Consider the following 22,709-nt stretch of genomic DNA (forward strand, 5'->3'; position numbering starts at 1 on the left):
TAATGATATTTTCGTGCAATTACATATTTTTTTCCTTGTAATACCTATATTATTAATATTTACGGAAACAGTTTTTCGTCTCTACTGAAAATGTTCAGTTTTTGAGTTGTTACGCTTTAACGTAACAAGTGCGATATGTAACAACAAATTATCAAGTTTTATTGTTCATGGTGAAAAGATTTTTAGAGGGTAGGTAGTACAATCAGGCCGTTATTTGGCTCTGAGCGAATTTGACAGATATGCCGACAAATAGTACATCTCTGCTAGGTAGTACATCTCTAAAAATCTTTTCACAAAATTTAGCTTTAGCTTGGTGAAACACCAAACGAATGACGTAGAATCCAAAGTTCCCCTAAACATTTTTTTTCACCATACCTAACGAACCTGGTATCTAACATCCTTGCATGTATCCAAAAAACTTGCAAAGTAGGGGAAAGTGAGAGCGCAAAGTGACATTTCATTTTGAGCAGAAGTTTTTGCAAGGGAAAGAATTTGCAAGTCAGAAAAACAGCTGATCGCAAATTAAAAATAAACTCGAATTCAAATTTGCGAATAGAGTCAAAGTTCTAAATCTAAATAAAAATGGTGATTAAAATGGAGAATATAAATATATTTGAGATAAAATTCACAAAGTTTATTTGAAATCATATAATTAAGCAAGCCAATTATATGGAGATATGTACTTCGGAACCACAGCCTCCAGTCACCTTTGTTGCAGTTTCCGAAATACAAATCGAAAGCACTGAAGGTATCTTTTGTGTTGTGCGCATAGAAGCAAGAAAAATATGAAAAAGTTGTGATTGCCAAAAAAATCCAATTGCTAATGGAATGTTCGTTCTTCATCTGACCGATGATGAAATGGAGCAAATTATTGTTGATGCTAAATTCGTTATTTTGCATTTTACTTGCTTATTTTTTTAAATTTAATATGAGATAGGTTAGGTTAGGTTGACCTGGCTGGCTGAAAGCCATCACATAGACCCATTGGCCCTTACCAGTTACCATTTTTTGGAGGCTGACAACTTTTTGAACGAACCTCGTATGTCAAAAAAAAAAAAATCGACTTTTCAACAATTAATCAAAAACTAAAATACTGAAAACAAAAAATCTTTTTTCGTTTCCGTTTTACACGCCTTTAAAGAAACGCCCAAAAACACCATTTCAAATGATGCCAGGGCCTTAATCACAAAATTTACGTTGTCATAAAAACACGGATAATTTTCTACTAAGTCAATTCATTTTTCGTCGTTCATTTCTAATATTCAAATTTTTATCGCAAATATGAAAACAAATGTAAAGTATTTCACAGCTGTTTACGGTAGCGGTTATGGGTATGGTACGACACCACTAATTGCAGCTTTATAGCGCCTATAATCATTTACAGTGATGCCCATATCGCACCCTAAATACAAAAGGGTCACAACTCAAAATACCTAAGATTTTCAGGAGAGACGAAAAACGTTTTATGTAAAAACATTGAAGAAGGTTCTACTATATTTTTTTTTAATTTTATATTATGTTTGCGAAAATAAAACAAAATTTTGATTTATGACTCTTTAACTGAAATTTTTTCTATTAACTAGTGATATTATCTTAAGTTGTGCCTTTTTAACTGATAAAATGTTTTAATTTTATAAGTTTCCTAACCTAATTGAACTCACTTTTCACAACTAAAGAGGCACAATGCAAAATTTAATATTCAAAATATTGTCCATCGCTTACTACTACTTTTTCCCATCTTTCTGGCAATTCACGGATTCCCTTTGTGAAAAATTCGGTCGGTTTTGCCGCAATCCACGAATCGATCCATTTTTTGACTTCATCGTAATTACGGAAGTGCTGGTCAGCCAGGCCATGTTGCATCGATCGGAAGAGATAGTAATCGGATGGCGCAAGGTCTGGACTATACGGCGGGTGGGGTAGGACATCCCATTTGAGCGTTTCTAAGTATGTTTTGACCACTTGTGCAACATGTGGCCGAGCATTGTCATGTTGCAAAATAACTTTGTCGTGTCTATCGGCGTATTGCGGCCGTTTTTCTCGCAGTGCTCGGCTCAAACGCATCAATTGTCGTCGGTAGACATCCCCCGTAATCGTTTCATTCGGTTTCAGTAGCTCATAATACACAACACCCAGCTGGTCCCACCAGATACACAGCATAACCTTCAGGCCATGAATATTCTGCGCCGACGTCGATGTTGAAGCATGGCCAGGGTATCCATACGTTGCCCGACGTTTTGGATTGTCGTAATGGACCCACTTTTCATCGCCAGTCACAATTCGATGCAAAAAACCCTTTCTTTTGTGCCGTTGAAGCAGTTGTTCGCATGCCATAAAACGGCGTTCAACGTCTCTTGGCTTCAATTCATACGGCACCCAATGGCCTACCTTTCGGATCATTCCCATGGCTTTTAAACGTTTGGAAATGGTTGATTGATCAACTCCCAAAGTTTTTGCAACCTCTTCTTGCGTTTGAGCCGGATCTTGATCGAGCAATTCCTCCAATTCGGTATCCATGAACTTTGGCGGCGCACCCTCGCGTTCTTCGTCTTCCAAGCCAAAATCACCACTTTTAAAGCGTGCAAACCACTTCTGGCACGTTCGCTCAGATAGAGCATGCTCACCATAAACTTCCACCAAGATACGATGACTTTCGGCTGCTTTTTTCTTCATATTAAAATAATGAAGAAGAATTCCCCGCAAAAACACATTATTTGGCACGAAATTCGACATTTTCAAGTGTGGTAAAAATATTGTTGTTTACGCTTCAAATAAAAAACTTATACTGACGTTTGTGCCTTACGACAGTAGCTCTCCAATGAATGTTTGGAAATGTGGATCGATGGAATAATAATCAAGTTACGCCATCTGTTGTAAAACCGCACGAACTTATTGATAGTCCTATTATACCACAAAATTTATCACTTTTTACAGTTATAGAGGCAGAACTCAAAATAAAACTCTTAATGTGTAATAAAAGTAATCAGCTGTTCTTGAGCCCATTAACGCAACTAAAAATATTTCCCTTTAGTTGATCGTGCAAAAGCAACACACTTCACATAACTGTATTTTTCCAGTTAAAGAAGATAGTTATGTGAACGAAATATTTGCAGCAGTTAGAAATGTGTACTCTGAATTAATTTATGCAAAAAACTCAGTATTGGAAAATTTTGAGTTGTGACCCTTTTGTATTTAAGGTGCGATGTTTGATCAGAGCAGCTGATTGCTATGGTTACGGTTATAACTACGGTACGGCATCACTAATCGAAGCTTAAGGCAGTTAAGTCAACAATACCGGAACGACTTGGTCGCAGCTATCTCTAGAAATTTGTGAGCTATTTTATGCTGTTACAAGAACAAAAACAGTAAATATTGTCCTTGTCAATAACAACTAAATTACAATTCGCTCTCATTTATGCCACTACGAGTGTAATTTGAAACAAAAAAAGAGAAAACTGCAATTTTTATAAAAAGTAAAGCACTTTTCAACACGCCCACTTACCTCCTGTATGAGTGCGTTGTGCTTTAAAACTTTGCGAGATTTCATTATGCGCACAATTGCCGCTTGCAGATAAAGTTTCCTATCCTCGTCTACTGCACTGATGGTGTGTTCGATCTGCTGCAATATTACATATACAAATTTATATCTTTTTTCGTTTGCATTCCGTCTCTTTACACACTTACCTCTTGCGGAGTTTCCTTTTGCATAGCTGATGTTATTTTGAACTTTGTTCGCTTATTTGAGTAATCGAAATTCAACTCTATTTTCGTATTCCCTTCCAAAGTTTCTGAACTAGCAGTAAGCAATTTCGATTCCAGCAGTGATTGTAAATGCTTCTGAAACGTTTCACTGTTCAATTGTAGAGTGGTTTGTATATCCTTGCAGGTAAGCGAATCGCAGGATTCGAACAACAACAACATGGCCATTTGGTAAGTTTGCATAGTTACGATGTAGGTTTTCTTCAGATATCCCAGCTTCAATTCGCCATGACACATATGATGCAGCCACGTGAGTTTGCGTCCATTAAACGAATTGTGATAGAATGTCTCAAACTGTAAAAAAAAAACTGTGTGAAAATACTTAAAACTCCATAACTTTAAGTGTTCCATACCATTCTAATCGATTTCTCAAATTCTTGTGGCACTGCAAAGGGGATCACCACCTGTGTGGGCCCTAATGGCCATGCGCCTGCCTGAAGCACTTTAATGGATAAATTAATGCCTGCGAATAATTAAAAACGAAAACCGTAGAAGAGGGTTTCAAAACCGATTCCATATGCAGCCATACCTAAATCAATATTTTCCTGTTTCAAATGGTTATTAAACTTATTATTCAAGTCCACCGAAAGCGAAATGTCCGTAAACATACGATGCAGTTTATTTGTAAACTCATACCCACAAGCTTGCTGAAATGAATGCACTATTAGAAAAGTTTGAAAAAGGACGCCAACTCACCTTCAATCGATTGATCATAGCTTCCTCCGCATCCATGCTTTGAGATTGCTCATGAATTAGTCTGCAGGAATCGTTCGAAAATGCGTTAATGGCTGGCAGATTATCGCAAATTTAACTCACCTTTTCGCTAACAGTCTGCTGTAGAATTTTTGATAGACATCTTTGTCTTCGATGTACTTAAAAATAGTTATGTTGTTGGTGAGTTTTTGGTCGATTTCGGCCTCAGTAGTCTTGGATTTTTTTAGCAACGTATCACAGTACTTCGCAACATATTCAGCACTCCTACACGGTTGTCGGTCGCTCGGGCGGCGATTGATGACACTCGCGCATGCCTTATCCAAAGCACTTAAAAATAGTGAATCATTTTCGAATACATCTCCAATCAGCTCCTGATACTTGTGATGTACTTTAAGCATATTCTCCACGAATTGTATGTGAATATTTTCCCCAGAAAGCGTAGAAATAGTTTCTAAACCCTCGTTTTTGATGTGATCCAAGAATGTTTGGATTAGCTGTCCTTTTAGATTATCTGGTATTGGTTTCAGTATTATGTACATATTGCGCAAATCTTTGCGTTTTTCTTGCGAAACCATATCTTTGCATTCGGAGTACAGGAAATCAAGTCGCTGATTTACAAATCGATCCTCGCATTGTTTACGCAGTTTCGATAATGAACTGTCAAAAAAGTGTTACAAAATTATTAACCAAACCTCAAATATAGCATTTAATTTTACCTGGAGTGCAAAAATTTCAGCGCACGCTTACTTTCATCCTCCAATATCTTGATAACCTCTTCCATATATTGACTCACAGTGCACATTTGCAGCAGCTTCGAGGCCTCATTGTCGTAGTACTCGCCGCTAGCCACAAGTAGTGGGCTCTCAAATAATTCTTGGTACAGTTTAAGTGAGCCATTCTTTTTGTAGTCTTGAACTTGTACAAAACTATGGATTACGCCGTTAATTATCTTCACTCGATTTGCATCGATTTCTGGACTACCACAACGATCCGCTTTAATGCCATCCAATATATGTTTGACGAGTTCACCACTGAGTGACTTTATCATGTATATACGCCAAATATCCAGACCCAACTCGCCAATTTCCATTTGCTCCAGCGTCTCTGTGGATAAATTGCCATATACCACTTCAGCATCGGAGATTTTTTGCTTCTTAATGTGCTGTTGGTTTAAATAACTAAAATGCGACAGCAATAAATTAACAACTGCTACAATGCGGAAAAAAGTGCAATACTTACGAATACAAATTATCTAAATACTTGACACCTTGGCTATATTCGGACCACGCGTCATAATAACGTTGCAAAAGATCGGGTTCGCCATCCTTAGCAGGTAATGTGCTACCGAAATTGGGTGCCACTCTTATTGCCAACATATTTTGAACGTGATTTTCTAAAAACTGCTTAGTCTCATAATAGAGTTTGTCAGCAAAGGGTTCTGGATGGGCCACACACAACGTGTAGACATCGCTAAATAACAACCAAAAATAATTCAACGATAATTCACATATTCATGTTTGATATACTCACCTAAATCGTGTACTCCAATCTGTGCGATTAACATTGCCCAGGGTTATGACCGCTTCAGCGGTGCTCCGCAGATTAGGCCAAATTTCATTGAAATCCACACTTTTCGGGGTCAAGGACATGCTGGCTGTTTTGCTATTTAACGCAACTGCAACAAATAGTGGAAAGCAGACAGTATAAGCAATGAGTATGCCAAAATACGAGTATGTCGAGGCAGTGAGCGTGTTGAGTGGTGGTGTGAAGGCAGTGATGGCGTTGCACACGAAATGCCGAGATCAGTTGCCGTGATGCAACGGATTAATGTTTTGCGGTGGGGTAGACACTTTTAGTACATTTTACAAAACTTTTTGTATCTTGCAACCGCGATTAAACTGTATTCTCGGTATTTCTAATGAATTAAAAATTACCTGCACAACTTTGCTCCGTAACGATAAACGTCCTCTTTCACTCTTATTCTTCTTCTTCTATAGGTCGCAATTACCATAGATAGTAGTGTAGAGTTGTTAATAGTTTATGAAATAAAACTAGATTCTACATAGAAAAGTTGGACTCAAAAATATTCCAAATTATTTCATAATTGGGAATCATAAGGAGAGAGAAATAGCGTATGGTTAATCTCTGTTGTAATTTAAAAATGTGGAAGTTAAGCTGGAAAATGAGGATAATCTACTTATATGCAAACCTTTTATTATTTAACAGCTAAATTAACTGGTTATCGATATTGTAATCGATTTATGCTTCGACATGTTTACTTTTAGTCCAGAAGAAGAAGAGCATCAATAACAACAAACATCACCTGTTCTTCGCGTCAAGATAGTTTTCTTCTGTGTTATTTAGAATAAATCAACAAATACTATAAGATTGTCCCTATTATGGGGCTAGGGGTAAACATAGAAAAACCCCCTTTCCCCAGAAGTCCCTTGCGGTGATCATCACAAGTCCTTGGAGATTCATCTAAAACCAATCGGACAAGAGGCCTTAAAAAACATTTAAATTTTTGAAAAAAAATCCTTCGATCAAGCACGAGCTTTTTATAAAAGCAGTATACATTTTTTTATAATATACCAAGCGGTTTTTAAGTTATAGTGATCACCAGTTTTAAAAACATGGGTTTGAGAAAAACGCATTTAAATGCTAACTACTTGCTCTCGAACGCTGCGGAGCGCCCTTTGTTAATTGTTGAATAACTCGAAAAGTATTTGTCGGAATCACTTCAAATTTTCGCACTTATACTTTAGGAAAATGCAAAAAACAAAAAATCCAATTTTTTGAAAATTCTGACTACCCCTAACCCCCCCCCCCCCCCCCCCCCCCCCCCCGTGCATTTTATCATTATTGGGTTCCCTAGTTCAAGGTTTCATTCATTTATCCTCCCTCTAGTGAATTTTAATATGACGTCGTCATAGACGTTTTCAGATTCTGCCCACATTGGGCGTCATAGAATGTCTAAAATAGAAATATAGAGATCTTGAACTAAACCTATACACAAATGGCTAAAATCCAATTGTTAGTATATTTTTTAACTGTTTTTAGAAACCTTATTTTATGGCATTATAATACGTTCACATATAAGTAGATTATGTAATTTTTCATGCTTAACTCCCAATCTGTAATTAAAAAGCAAGGTTACCCATACAAAATTACTCTCCCGAAATCTGAGATTATAAAATAATCCTTTTTTTACATACAACCCTATGTTATCGATAATTATTTTTACGAATGTTAAGAGAAACGTCAAAGTCAAAACCAAATATAAGGGCTGCCGACAAAAACAAGTTTTTAGGCATATTTCTAATAAAAATTCTTGTGAATATTATTAATTATGCATTCATATAACGGAACAAAACGTGTGTCCATAAATGTGTGCCATCTTATTACCTAATATAAATTGTAATCTCGAATTTCGAGCGCGTATTGCTGCCATAATTTTTTGAAACCTCAGTAAATGTCGTTTACGGATTTCCTCCAACAGTTTATTACCAACAGCCAGATGCTATTCTTCTCCTTGTCTTTTCTTCATATCGTCAAGAATAATTAAACACCAAAAACAGTTAAATATTCTACCAAAGGAATTTCTATGAAGAAACCCCTTTCCAAACAGTTTGGCAGCTGATTGTCAATTTTGCAGGTAATCTGCCAAATGTGAACGGGTAGATTAATTTTGTGGTTTTATTGTTAATCACTGCATTAGTGTACGTACTTTTACGTTCTTTGATATAATATCGTAACACTAGCATACAGCTTTAAATGTTTTGTTAAAACTACCGTGTAAAACATGTGGCATCTTTCCCTAGTAAAAATCACAAAAAACAGGCAAGAATTATTGAGTTATTTATTCTCAATTTGTAAAGCTCTTTTGTGATTTTAGATTAAAAATATTATTGCGATTGTTTTATAATCAAAAGACGTTTATATTTACACCATTTGAAGATGACTTTACAGATTTGCAGTTATCAGGGCTGCTATGTTCAGCGTTATCCATGTAGTTCAATAACATTCTTCCAGTTGCCTAATGACGAGCCTCGCCGCTCACAGTGGATACTGAATAGTGGGAATAAGCAATTATTGAAACTTAAAACTCATCAAAAACGTTACTTTTGTGAAACCCACTTTCGGAAGAAAGACATAAAGCCGCATTTTTATAGAAAACTACTCTATAAAAATGCAGTTCCTATTCCATATATGAGTGACAATGTTCCCACAACAACCACAAATATAAGTGACAACAATTGTACGGTGTTTGAGAAAATAGAAGAGATTAATGAGGCTGAGGCAGTACAACTTCCCGATTGCCATGAATCAAATGAAAAAAGGTACACTTATTATTATAGTATATCGTATTGCTTTTAGAACTTTAAAATAATAAATTTTTGTTTACTTAGTGGGGAGGATTGTGAGGATGACAACGAACAATACTTAACTTTATCGCCAAGCGATTATTGTTTTATGTACACTAATGATGACGATGAATATGTGGAGGAAAATAATATGGCAATCGATTCCCTGGAGGTCCAAAAAATTACTTCTGATTCCAGCTCAAAAGATATAACTGAAATTGCCACCACTGCTCAAACTGAGACAATCTCCATTGATGTGGTTTGTCTTTCCACGCCGCCCGTAACTGAAACAATATCATCATCCATCACTTCACCAACGTCGCTCACTGCTTCAGAAACTGTTGGCAAATCTTCGTCATCTGTTACCACTACTACATCGGATACGCTAGGCGATGCTGATACAAGCGCAGCACCAGAATTGCATAACCATAATACGATTAATAGCGAAATAAGTGATTCAGTTCAATCCGAAAAATCTTATGAATCTGATAAACATTTTGCCCTGTCACTCGTTTACCATTTTCAACGTTTAAATGCGAAAAAGAAAGCGCAAGCCAAAATTGACATACTCAGCTACTTAGTGGCGCTCGAACAAGACAACGATGCATGATTAGTTCTGGGATTATAGTCCAGGATTAAATTTAATATAAGATAGTTCAGGTATGATACATTCATTTTAGTAGTTTTATTTTCTTATAGTTTTCCAGAGAAAAGATTAATAGATTTTGGCAAATCGCAGTTTATGAATAAAGCTGGTGCACAAATTAAGTTCAGTAAGGCTGGCATATTAGTGATTAAAGTTATACCGTACCTTGCCAGTAATTAAAATTTCCGAGAACTCGCTTGCAAAGAGAAAACTATCCAAAAAAGTACGTGAATGTAAAACCAAAAACAATTTGCAAGTTTTACGAACAGCTGATGAAATTAATCAGAAAATAAAACTTTTTTAATTGAGCACCCTCGTATTAAATTACAGAAAAAAAAAAAACAAAATGCAAAATAGCGAGCTTAGCATCACATTATTTTATTTTGTTCACAATAGTTCGTTCCATTTCATCATCGCTGTCAGATGAACATTCCAATTGTATTGTTGTGGCAATCGCAGCTTTCTTCCTTGCTACCGTCTATGTGTGTACGTATATATATATTTTGCCTAATTATTTAATAACGAAGAAGTACAAGCATAAAACGCAAAATATACCTTCAATGCTCTCGATTTGTATTTCGAAAACTGCAGCGGTTAGTGACTGTAGGCTGTGGTTCAGAAGTATATACCTCTACATCATGGGCCGATTCCTATTTAATATATGACTTCAAATAAACTTCATAATTTCATCTAAAATATATTTAGTGCCATTCTCCATTTAAATCACCATTTTTATAAAAATTTGGAACTTTGACTCTATGCGCAAATTTTAATGCGTGTTTATTTGCGATCAGCTGTTTTTCTCACATGCAAATTCTTGCAAGTACAAATTTGCAACTTGCAACTTCCCCTCAAAATGAAATGAAACAACAACTCTCATTTTCCCCTCCGTTGTAATTTTTTTGGATACATTACTTTCAAGTGTCAAACGTTAGCCAAATATACATAAATTCAGATCGTATTGTTGTTATGTCAATTTCATCGTTTGCAATGGTGATATACAATATTTTTTAGTGAATAAAAAAAAACAGTTTTTGTTTTGAGACTAAATTTTATTTGCAGCCATTTCTTTCCAAAAAGTGCTACTCTAAACTACGTTAGATATTATGCAATATATATAACAGATGATCCCTACACTAAGCATAAATCGACTATACAAAAATACAACAAAAATATTTTTAATGATATACAAAAGAATTTATCAGCTTGAAATTTTAGTTAAATTAATATAAAATCTAAGTTCAGAATTATACTGCAAATCAATATATAATAATATTAGAAGTACGCACATACATACATACAATATGTATGTATATGTAGATTTTGTTATCAATATAAGTTAATATTAATTTAAAGAAAATGTCATGCGAGAAAAAAATATTCCCCATGTGCTCAATAAATTTCAAAGTATCACCTTTATTGTAATTACATATATATTTTAGTTATATTTTGTTATTGGTTTATTATAATTTTTATGCTACGAAAATGCTGGTAATTAGAGTATAAAAAAATACACAAGGAGCATATTTTTAAGGCTTCATAAATAAAATAAAAATAAATCTGTTTTGACTATCTTATTTTCACTGCTTCTTTTTACAGCTACGATGCTCTCATATCTGTATTTGGCGTGCTGTCAAGCATTCTGAATATTTTGGGTGTGCAAGACAGCATCGTGATTTAAAGTGCTGGTAGTTGTCTAATTGTTAGTTCTATGTACTTGTGCTTGTGTGCGCGTCCACCTCGTTGATTGTCATGCTACTATGAGTATTTGTATTTTCAAAGCCGTCAAATTCAGGTTTATTCAAAAAATAAATTTATATGCAGTTTGACAGATAGATTGCAACAAAGCGATGCATATTGAAATGAAAAATAAAAAACTGTATTATAATTGCAAAGCGTAACAAATTAGTTTATTAGTTTAACAAAAGCAAAAAAATATGTTAAATGCCCTTGGTATTTATAGAGTGCATAAGTAAGAAATTATGATAGTATAAGCAAAGTTCAAATAAGATATTCTATATTTCTAGTTTATTTCCTTCTATTTTTCTTTTACTCACTAATTTATGTTTTTTTTTATTTCTAATTTTTTTTTTGTTTTAATATGTACGTATATACTAGTTGTTATATAAGCTTGAAACTGTGATTTTAAAATTCGTTGAGAAAGTAACCATCGATAGCCGTTTCTAAGAGCTGAGAGCTGCTTTTGTTAGTAAAGGGTTTATTTTATTTATTTATTTTTTTTATACAGATACTATTTGTTATTTGTTTTGCTGTTTCATGTATAGTATTTGAAGCGGATAATTATCGTTAAGATTTTTATTCAGATTCTAAAAATTCTTCAATGAGTATTCACTGATTACTAAACTGATTATTATTGAGTTTTTGTTTTTTTTATAATTAGTGCTGTCCTGCAGAACTAACTCATACTTATACTAATACAAACATGACTGCGTGGGCATAAAGTTATATTAATTTTAGTTATTTTATTTTATATTTAAATTTCTACTAATTCGTATTCAGAGATATATTTATACATATATTTTAACTAGACATTGCGCGTAATCACCAGATTTATAATACAGTATTATAACATAATATATATATAAGTATGTATGTATGCTTCTCGCATCTGAAGCATGCTCTGTTTTTAAATGAGTATGCAACTCCTAGGTGGTCACTCGTTAAATGGTGGGATTCTTTCGAACACAACATGAAAGTGATTTGGTTTTTGGCAAAATTTATAAATATTTAAATATAAATACTTGAACTAAGTTTTACAACGCAATATTGGCCGCTTAAATTTAGATATTTGTTAGAATTCACATTTCCATGATTTTATGGGAGATCGTGGCAATTATGTATATTATAAAATTGGAGAGACTCTAAGCAAAACTGCGAAAATACTATTTTTTATTGTTATTGTGACAGTTACGTAGAATCGACTGTCGTGGGGATGATACTATTAAAAAAAACCTATTTTTTCATTTTCGTTAGAATTTTCGATATTTGTGATTGTTTTTATTACGTGTATTATTAATAAATATAACAACTTAGTAATTTTTTTAATTTTTTTTTTTTATTTAAAAATTGGAAAAGTAATGAATTACAATCACAATGAATTAAAAAGCATTAGCGGCTAAGCCAACTTAGTAATTATTTTGCTCATATATTTTAAAAATATATAAAAGGACAGATCTGCATGAGGCGCTATGAAGAGTCTTATAAGATTTATTTTTAGTATATAGTAGAAGTTGCTTCTCATAATATTTACATAGTAGTTGATCGCGTAAACGGTTATCGCGCCAATCAAGAAGAAGAAGTCGATCAATGTTACATATTAGAATGTTGCGCCTAAAAGATGCAACTGCGATTTACTAAAGGCATATTGAACAGAGAGTAGCAGTAGAGCAAAAACAAGAAGAGCAACTTTTTTTGTTTTTGCTTCAGATCTGTAGAATAAGGAAATCCTTAAACAAAAATTTACAGTTTATTGAAATTTAAATAAAATTTCACAATTTATAGACCAAATATAATATATATATTAGAAAAAAATCTAAACAAAAAAAATTAATATGCCTTGGGTTTAGTATTTTTTATTTAGCAACATTGGCGGTAAAAATTAAAAAAATTTAGAACTCAGAATTTCTCTCTTACAACTAGTTCTTGCCGGTTTTTTGGATACTTTTGCCAAATAATTCGTATATGCTAGCCGTAGCATTAGAGTGAATTTTTGTTCGGGTTCTAATTTTGCAAATAAACCTTCATTGAAAATGGCTCAAAAGCAATAAGTAGAAAAAACATTTCTATTCTTGTTCTTGTTGTAGTGAAGTTATGAAGCATAATTTAGAAATTTTTAGTGGAAACTGCTAAAGTGACACTTCTTGACCGTATATGCGATTTGCTATTCGCACCACAAACTAGTTGGGGGGGCTCTATATTGTGGCAGACTGTTACTTCTACAGCCCAAAAACTTGTGAGAGATATTTTATGCTCTATCAACAAACACAACTTGTTATACGGCAACCAAAGCTTAAGGATGTATAGAAACTGAGGTGTATTATAACCAGGTTTGGCCTTCAGCTATGGCGGATAAACGTATCTGAGCGAGTATCTTGAGTTACTCTCTCTTCTTCCCAATTTTTGACAGGCGACATTGGCGTGAGTTTGACAGATGACAGTCAAGTTTGTGATGGTATGAAAGCTTAGTATTTTTGCTTGAATGTATTGGTCGGGTTGCTATACCAAATTAGAATTACTATGGCCACATTAAAAACGATAGAATATCAACACAAAAATATACAAAATTTTGTTTTTGACTTGGAAAATTTACAATAACAAATAGTTTTAATACATTTATTAACTATAATAATGCTTTTGAATGAAGAAAAACATCTGAATTGTTACCCCATTTTTTAGATTCATACGATTTTCTATGAAATTTGATAATTTTTTATGCATGAATGTTACATAAAGAGCGTTTTGGAATCAGGCAATTTCAGCTGTGGGCATTTTCTGATAACCAGCTGAGAGTGTTTTTACTTATGGATTTGTACAATAGCCACATCACCGGGTACTCGGCAGCGCAATTCTGCCCGTTCGTTTCACACGTATACACACACTCGACCAATCAGTGGCAACATGAGCGTAGACTGTGTTGATTTTTCCATATATCACCAACACAACCTCAGGTTTTTCGTAAACAAACCGCTATCATGACCCAGTTTACGTCAGCCCATCAGCTGATTTTTTCAAATTTCGCTGAGTGCCGGATAAAGCTCTGATATTGGCGATACCTTCCAATTTTTTTTTCACGAAGATATTGTTTCGCCCAAATGGGATATGAATTACAGACCATTACGGTAAATTGCTAGATCGATGAAGCAACGCTATTCGATAATTAATTTCCCGATGAGAAATTGTCTCATGAAAATGATACATCGTAAAAGCAAACTGGAATTGGTACTCCAACGCAGACATGCGAACTATTACTACTCATTTTTAAAATATTCCTTTAAACAACGAAAACAGTTGAGATGAGCCTCCGTAAAATACCCTAATAGTTAGAAATTGTCAGGGCCAAGAGAAAATGAAAAGGACTTTGGTCCTGGTTTATCCCGGCGAATGATCTCCATTATATATTGAAAGACGATCTTACCCGGAATGAGAAAACTAAGTATTTGTACGGCTCATCGAACAGCAATTCGTACAATAAAGAATAGCTTGTGAACAAAATTTTGATTCGTGTTAAAGGAAATGACGTGGATAGCAGCATTTTACGAGAGTCGTTTGAAAAGTCCGTGCAAAGTCAGCAGAGATAAGACTAGTGGCGGGTTTAGTTAGTAGAATCTCTTGGAAGAACACAGACCAAGTTTCAGCCAGATCGGTATATTTCTTTGTGTTTGAATCGAGGAAGTCGAGTGATTTTCGTTTTCCAGCACGACAATGCGCCAGCTCACGCCTCAGCGGTTGTGGTCGCAAAATTAATGGTAGGGTTTCACATTGCCTCTATTCTCCAAACTTGCCTTGCACGAATCCCTGGGACTACGATTTGAAGAAATATCTGGCCAATTTGAAGATATGTCTGGCGCGAAAAAGATTTTATTCAAACGAGAAGGTGATTGCAGAAACGGATGCCTATTTTCCAGACTTAGACAAATTCTAAAGGGTGGGTAAATTTCAAGGGCCGATGTTGAATTTGAACCACACCTAAACGTCAAATTTTTTCTGCATTTAATTTGACATTTTTGAATTTTAGACTAACGCAATTTGAATCATGGAGAGATACACAATCGAGCAACGCGTTAAAGTTATTCAGGCTTACTATGAAAACGGGCGTTCAAATCAAAATGCATATCGGCACATTTTCACCTTAGTGGATTCGTCAATAAGCAGAATTGCCGCATTTGGGCGAATGATAATCCAAGAGTGATTGCCGAAAAACCAATGCACCCACGAAGAGTGACTGTTTGTTGCGGTTTATGGGCCGGTGGCATCATTGGGCCGTATTTGTATTTTATTTAAAATCAAGACCGGCCCTTAAAACTTAACCACCCTTTATTATTCGCAAGGGAACAACAAACTAGAACACCGTTTGACGAAGTGTAGAAAACTAAAATGAGACTACGTCGATAAATAAAAAAAGGTTTACTCCACACAATTAAGCAGTTTTTATTTTTGCACGGACTTTTTAAAAGTCCTTCGTACTATCATTTGCAAAAGTCATCTAAATACGAAGTCAAATATTAAGAAAGTGGAACAGTTTTCGATATACTATACATATTGCTAAAATATGAGCCCACTAAATTACCATTATTTCTGATGAAAAGTAGGCGAAAAGGAGTCTTTTTAATATCTGACTTCATATTCAACTTTAAGATGAAGTTTTACTTATAAGTTGTCAGTAAAATGCCGCAGGTCAAAATCAGTGTAAACTAGTGTAACACAACGCAACGTTGTTTTCTTTACCGAGGTGAGGGTAATTCGTTTTGGTAAATTTTAGTATGCCAATTGCGAATTTGGCCTCAGAAAATATAATATATATCTTATTAATATTAAAATATAATTAAGGGACCGCCTTAGCAGAAAGAAGATGGCAGTAATTAACTAAATCCACCACAACAAGAAAAACATGGCCGCCGCGCAACATCCGACCAACGAATTACCTGTTAGTATGCTTTCGCTCAACCATTTCACGTATCACTGCCACCTTTACGGGTCATTGAAAGGTAGGTGATCATGCAGCTAGACTTAACCTTCCTTTCAATCCCATCTGCAGAAGCTGTCAGGCGGAGGGGGTGGAAGAAAGTTTTTTTCATTACTTATACCAGTATCCTATCCAGATCTAACTTGAACAAGATTTCGCTCTTACAGTGTAAGCCTTTTCCACAGAAAATGAATGAACAAACAAAAAAAAACAGCAAACAAAAACAAAGTCATCACACCAGAACAGTTTAAGTAAAACGGCGCTAGTCGCTAATTAGGATTATTTCAACAGAAATACTCAACCACTTCAACAACAACAACGACAACATAATTAAAGGGGGAAACAAAAATAACTTCTAGCTAAAAGCCTCTACTGCTAGCGCTGCGTTTGATTGAGTTTATTAATCATTTTATTATCATGTAAGCTTAAAAAAAAAAAATAAAAAAATTTAATAAACTTTCGTTGAAATTTTGAAGTTAAGTGGAAGTTAAGCCAATACTTTATTCACTTGTGTTCATTTAGTTAACATTTGTTCACAAGCACTTTTAAAGCACTCTACTAAATTGTTTTCTGTTATGCAGCAAATGTTAAAATAACGTAAAGCTGTAAACTTACATGCATTACAATAAACATTTTGCAGTGCGAGAGCCGACCATTGTGTCTAAAACTTTATGAAAGTATAAATAGAGATTTTTCATTTGAATCACTTACGGGGATTACAACAATATTTTGCAGTGCGAGAGAATGAAATGAGCCGACCATTGTGTCTAAAACTTTATGACAGTATAAATAGTATGATGTAATGGAAAATTATTGAGTACTGATTGAGTGCTCACACTTCTCTGTGTTATCCGAAAATTAAATATTTTATGCAGAGTATAATTAAAATTTTATATATATTTTTATGTATTTGAATTTTATGTATTTCAACTGAAAACTGCTTTAAATCTACTATCCTTTGTAAGAGGGCGCAACGTTGATAAAGAAAACGAAACGACGGCTACGAAGGGAATGAGAAAGAGCTTATAAGCATTGCGAAGGACAAACACCAATTCTACCTTACTTTCTGCTTAACAAAACAAGGTTTTTTTTGCATATTTATGTATGCATGCACATACATATGTGTATGGTATATATCTATTATACTTCCCCATGTATGTACATACATATTTATGCAAATAAGTATTTACATCTGCATTTAATTTTAACTAGCAAGTTGTATTATACAATAATATCTCTTCTTTTAAAAATTCCTTTATCATTACTACATGCACACATAGTTCATACATACAAGTGTTATATGGTTGGTGAATAAACATACATAGATAGCTTTATATAGAGATCAAGGTACTCAGTTTTATTCGTTCTACTTTAATTTTCACTTATTTTATTGTACTAAAATTGTTGTTTTACTTCAAATTTTATACTATTTAAAAATATACTGAAATCCATATAAAAAACAGCAAAGTATATTTAAATTAATATTTGTACAAATATACTGGAGTTGACCGTTCGTTTGTAAAATGTTTAACTTTTTTGGGTTATTCAATTATTATTATAATTTGATGCTATTTTGTTTTTAAGTTATCGTTTGCGAAAAGCCATAACATATCATACAAAAAAGTATGTACAGTCTAAATTCTCAAATAATATACATTTGTTTTTACATGCCACATATTTTACATACGTATTAATAAAAAAAAAACGCTATGCAAGAATTTCGGACAAAATCAAACCTGCGCTAAGCGAAAGTATGTAATCTTAGTATGATAGTAAAACACACAACTAAATTTTATTCCGCCACTTCACAATTTTTTTACAGTACTTTAAAATTGTTCTTGTTCGCGTTAAAGTCGAATTAAAACCACATTTAACATTAACATTAGATTTGGCTTGGAAGCCTACAGTAAAATTTTACGAGCAAGTTTTTCAATCTGGCATATCCGAGAAGTGCAATATCTTATAAATAAAAATCATTTGGTTCATGCCAACATGGCTGCACCCAGCTTACTTCAGTTGAATACTACGCAAAGACGGCTAAAGCGCAGTTGCAAAACTTGCTAAGGCTTGGCGAATCGGAAAAGCCTATTTTTAGCATTAAGGTTGCAAAATACTTACCCGTTAGGTGGCGTTATTCTCGAGTTATCGTCGAGTTATTACTAAATAACGTATTTATGGCTAGATTTCGCTCAAGCATCAACTTTTGCAAAGAATTTACTACCAAAGGCCCCGTAGTCAAGTATTACTAAACATTTTATTTATAGTCCAATTTCATTGTGCCCAGTTTCCGGTTGGCCTAGTATTCGCAATGGCGGATAATAAATTGTAAGGTCAATCGTTCGAAGTGTGTGAAACGCACCTAGAGATGTCTAGTTTTCCCCATGTGCCGTTATACGTGGAAAGACAAAAAATATAGTTTATCATCAACCGTTACAAAAAAAGGATTAGAAACTCCAATAAATGTTTTTAAATTTCAATTAATTAATTACAATCAGCCCAAAATTGCACTGAAAATATTTCATTTAAATTCTAGAAAATTTAAAGAACGATTTGTATGGATGAATCCTTTCTGGCTGAGAAGCACGTGCATAGAGGTATACGATGAAAAACATTCTTACATTCCATTTGGAAATTTTTACGGGCGACATCAGGCAAGAGCAGCCAGTTTCAAACAAATTTATTTAAACTTCTTCCTGAAGCTATAAAATTCAATTAAACTAACTGCTTTGCCATACAATAATCCGTAAGTTTAGTTATTACGAGGTATTCATAATCCTTAGAGGTTAATTGTCTCAAATGTGAAGCATTTAAACCCTTTAACGACGATCCTCTAAACTCCTTTTTACGAAGTTTCTCAAAAAAATGGACCCGAAAAGAATTTATTTAACAGAGAGTTAATAGATTCAAGTGTTCTAAAAATTATACTCTGTAAAAATTTTACTGTATTTGAAGCACTTTAACCCTTTAACGACCCTCTAAATTCATGTTTTTACGAAGTTACTCAAAAAATGTACCGAAAAGAATTCATTTAAGTAGGAGCTAATGGGTTAAATAGGTTCTAAAAATTATACTCTATAAAATTTTTTCTATATTTGAAGCCCTTTAACCCTTTAACGACCCTCTAAACTCCTCTTTTAGGAAGTTTCTCAAAAAAATGCAGCGAGAAGAATTCATTTAAGTGGGATTTAATAGGTTGAAGTGTTCTAAAAATTATACTCCGTAGAGTTTTACTATATGTGAAGTATTTTAACCCTTAAACGACCCTCTTAACTCTTCTTTCACGAAGTTTCTCAAAATGAGCGAAAAAAAAATCCATTTAAGTGGGAGTTATTGGGTTAAAATGTCCCAAAACATGATACTCTGTATTATTTTACTATATGCTTTCAAAGACAAAATTAATATTAAACGCAATTTTAAGCATACGTTTTCAAATAGTTTGATTCGACTTTAGCTTGAAAAGGGTAAACTTAAATACATTTTTATAACCCTGCACGTGAAGTAAAACCCAGTGTTTTATTACTAAGATTACATAATTTTAGATTAAATTCTCCCCGAAAATATGTGTTGCACAGTGTAATTTAAACAATAATGTTAGTAACATTTGACTTACATTGACGCCAACTTGGAGTTGAAAGGTGCTAAGTTTCAAAAGCTTTTCAAGTGCCTTCAAAATAACGTTGTTTTTATTTTGTTTTTGTTGCTGGACCAATTCTTGCGGTTTTCTAAATTTATAAATAATAAATTTAAAATATGTAGTTTTTTAATTTTGTTTTTTTCAACAGAGACTGTTTAATGTTGTTGCATAATGCTGCCAACCGGTTACGGTAGAAACCTAGACTTTAGACATTTTGCTGTTCATTTTGTCGATACGCCTGAGAATCTAACTGCGATACAATTCAATTGTATACTAAACTCTCTTACCGGCTTATAGCGTTTCGTTTGCTCCCTTCTAAAGCTCACTATTTTTATCTCTGTTTCCCTCTCTCTCTCTCTCTGCTTCAAAGCAACAGCAACGACCAAAAAAAAATACTCAAATGTTTCCCTGTTCAAAGCTCACTATTTTTATCTCTACTTCCCTCTCTCTCTCTCTCTGCTTCAAAGCAACAACAACGACCAAAAGAGAATTCTAAAATTTTTCCCTGTATGAACGCGATCTAATAAAATTTACCTAGTATCAGAAGAGAGCATTGAATATAGCGAGTTAAATCAGGCTTATGAGGTATAATTGAGATACAGTCATAAGTGCTAGTGGCGAATCTTGCTCGATAACAAGGATAATAGATTTACCAGGTTTGGCTGATAACTATGGTGAAAAATAAAATGGGCAGGGGAACTTCGGCTGTTACATCACGAGGAGATTCGCCAGCCGAAATCTGCACGATAGTTCCACACATATTCTCACACTCTTTTATTTTAGTATATCACTAGCACATTCTTACTTTTTTCGTAAACAATCCGATTCATTACCCCAGTTACGTCAGCCAATCGGTTGATTCTGTCGAATTTGCTGAGTGCCAGCTAACGGTCTGATATTGGCCAGACTTCTAACATTTTTTCATCATGGCTCGATAACTTTGTTGCTGCTTTCACATGCAAATTTTTCGTCAAGCGAGCAGAGCAGTGCCGAAACGAAAGGCGCCTAACATTCAAATAGTTCTTTGAGTAACTGTCTTTCAATTATCAATTATCTCACAAAAACTAAACTTAGCACCCTTTTACTCTAAGGTGGTGACATGTCTGTGTGTAATTAAATATATATGTAATTTATGTTTAAATTTTATATATATTTATAAGTAGTAATATTTTTTGTGTGCACAGACTCATCACTAAGATGATAACAACAATAGTGAAATAAAAAAAATATGTTGCAAATTAACTAAGTTTAAGAAAAAGTTCGTTGAGTGCGCGAATATACAAAGTGGCGCAAAATTAATCACTCTATCGGAAGATTTATATTTTTTGCAATGGCGTCGTATGTCAATCATATTTGTGCACTAGACAGCTGCAGTATATCCCCCATTCCGTCCTATCGCTCTCGTTGCTTATTAATAAATCTCATTTCCTTAGAGTCTAGGCATGTTCTGTTGTGTTGATATTTGTGCGGGTTCAGTAGATTTTCCCTATTGTTTTTTGTGGGTATTGCTAAAACTGTTTTGGAATGAAGAGGATATTAATGCTTATGCTTCTTCCTTAGACTTTGATTTCTCTTACTCTAAGTTTACTTTTAAGTAGTTGCTTATAAGACTCTTATCAGCGTCTTGTTTGTTGGTAAATAAATAAATAAATACTTATACAAATAGACAAGCAATGGAGCGCGTAAAGGTCAAAATAAAGATTTCCATCACTCAAAGTCTTTGTTTTTTGTTTTTCTTTAGTAAAAAAGTTCTTAAAACAAATTGGATGATTAATTTTGCCCCACTTTGTATTACAAAAACAAAAATACAAAATAACGCCTACTTAAAAACACATACACATACCTACACACATCTATTTTTACAGAATATACATTTGGATGTTATATGAAAAGAATCTTGCTAATCTTTACGTTTTTCTTCACTGAAATTAAATACGAATACAAAATAATAATAATAATAAATAGGCTGGCAGTCAAAATTGGGCATCGAAACAAACCCAGAAAAATGCAAATGGACATCTCTTCAAAAACATTGGACTGACTACTTAGCTAATCACATGCAGTAAATATTGTATTTCATTGTTATACCCGCGCGCACTTGTGCGTTAAGGGTATGCTAATTTTGTTTGCTATGATTCTGGTGATGTTATTGTTGGTATACTATAAGTTTGTATGTATGTATTCTCATATTTAAATTATGTAAAATCTGTTAAGTATACGTATGTGAGTTTGCATGTCTCGGTTTGCATATTGCTTCTGTACATTTTTGTTGTTCTTGTTTTTGGGGACGTAAGCAACTATAAGGGTGTACACATACACATATCTTACTATTGGCTTCAATTTGAAATTCTCTTTCACATGCATAACTGCCGCTCTCCATACCTGTCGCTATTCGTAACTATACATACATAAGTATTTATAATATTTACTCATATTCTAGGTAAACATATAGTGTAATTTTCTTTTTACTGCTTAATTGCTATATGGAGTTGGATTTTTCTGGTAAGCATATTTTTTCTTTTTTTTTTCTTTTTTTTTCTTGTTTGTTTCAAATTTTCTTTAAATCTAATTTATCAATGCATCTCGCTCGCTATCAGCCGTTGCGCTAGTTTCATGCGCTCTCACGTCTAGCAGTGGTGTTTTTATATCGGGCTCAACAGTGTCTTTGTGTCTCACCTCACCATTAATGCCATTCAATGCGGAGTGACCATTGCAATGCTCGCCTGTCGTTTGTAAATGATTTTCTACTATCGGTTTGATCAGCTCGTCACTCGATTGCCGCACAGTCGAATAGGTGATGGCGCCCTTCTCAGCTTTGCCCTAATACAAAACAGGAAATATAAAAAGGGCACAGATATTTATGTGAAATTCCTATCGCTTAAGCGCAAT

At 34.0% G+C, this 22,709-nt stretch overlaps 3 protein-coding genes across 5 annotated transcripts in view; 1 reads left to right on the forward strand and 2 right to left on the reverse strand.

The window, feature by feature from the left end:
- The window catches only part of LOC128865197 (cullin-2), a 7,559-nt gene extending 1,082 nt beyond the window's left edge, over positions 1-6,477 (reverse strand). Inside the window, exons 1-10 of one of the 3 annotated variants that reach the window (XM_054105304.1) lie at positions 6,408-6,477; positions 6,004-6,148; positions 5,713-5,943; positions 5,190-5,651; positions 4,576-5,130; positions 4,456-4,516; positions 4,289-4,406; positions 4,113-4,222; positions 3,685-4,053; positions 3,503-3,616 (exon numbers count right to left, since the gene is read on the reverse strand). In XM_054105304.1, coding sequence (XP_053961279.1) covers positions 3,503-3,616; positions 3,685-4,053; positions 4,113-4,222; positions 4,289-4,406; positions 4,456-4,516; positions 4,576-5,130; positions 5,190-5,651; positions 5,713-5,943; positions 6,004-6,122 — 2,139 coding nt within the window. In that variant the 5' untranslated portion in view covers positions 6,123-6,148; positions 6,408-6,477. Of the gene's footprint in view, positions 1-3,502; positions 3,620-3,684; positions 4,054-4,112; positions 4,223-4,288; positions 4,407-4,455; positions 4,517-4,575; positions 5,131-5,189; positions 5,652-5,712; positions 5,944-6,003; positions 6,269-6,407 lie in introns of those variants that run through there. The other 2 variants (XM_054105303.1, XM_054105305.1) reach the window with 2 other exon arrangements.
- A 1,801-nt stretch (positions 6,478-8,278) lies between these two features.
- Positions 8,279-10,907, forward strand: LOC128863053 (uncharacterized). Its single transcript, XM_054101951.1, has 2 exons — positions 8,279-8,813; positions 8,883-10,907. The coding sequence occupies exons 1-2, from the start codon at positions 8,431-8,433 to the stop codon at positions 9,445-9,447; spliced, it is 948 nt and encodes a 315-aa protein (XP_053957926.1). The 5' UTR covers positions 8,279-8,430; the 3' UTR covers positions 9,448-10,907.
- A 138-nt stretch (positions 10,908-11,045) lies between these two features.
- The window catches only part of LOC128863052 (adenylate cyclase type 3), a 46,316-nt gene continuing 34,652 nt past the window's right edge, over positions 11,046-22,709 (reverse strand). The window contains exon 21 of the mRNA XM_054101950.1: positions 11,046-22,640. Within this exon, the coding sequence (XP_053957925.1) occupies positions 22,386-22,640 (255 nt within the window). The 3' untranslated portion in view covers positions 11,046-22,385. The remainder of the gene's footprint in view (positions 22,641-22,709) is intronic.

This window comes from Anastrepha ludens, chromosome 5 (assembly GCF_028408465.1).
Source record: "Anastrepha ludens isolate Willacy chromosome 5, idAnaLude1.1, whole genome shotgun sequence".
NCBI classification, from domain to species: Eukaryota; Metazoa; Arthropoda; class Insecta; order Diptera; family Tephritidae; genus Anastrepha; species Anastrepha ludens.

Bases quoted from the DNA above. Each gene is read 5' to 3' on its own strand.
- LOC128863053 (XM_054101951.1), top strand. From the start codon at position 8,431: ATGACTTTACAGATTTGCAGTTATCAGGGCTGCTATGTTCAGCGTTAT. The intron at 8,814-8,882 runs GTACACTTATTA...TTGTTTACTTAG, and splicing joins CATGAATCAAATGAAAAAAG to TGGGGAGGATTGTGAGGATG.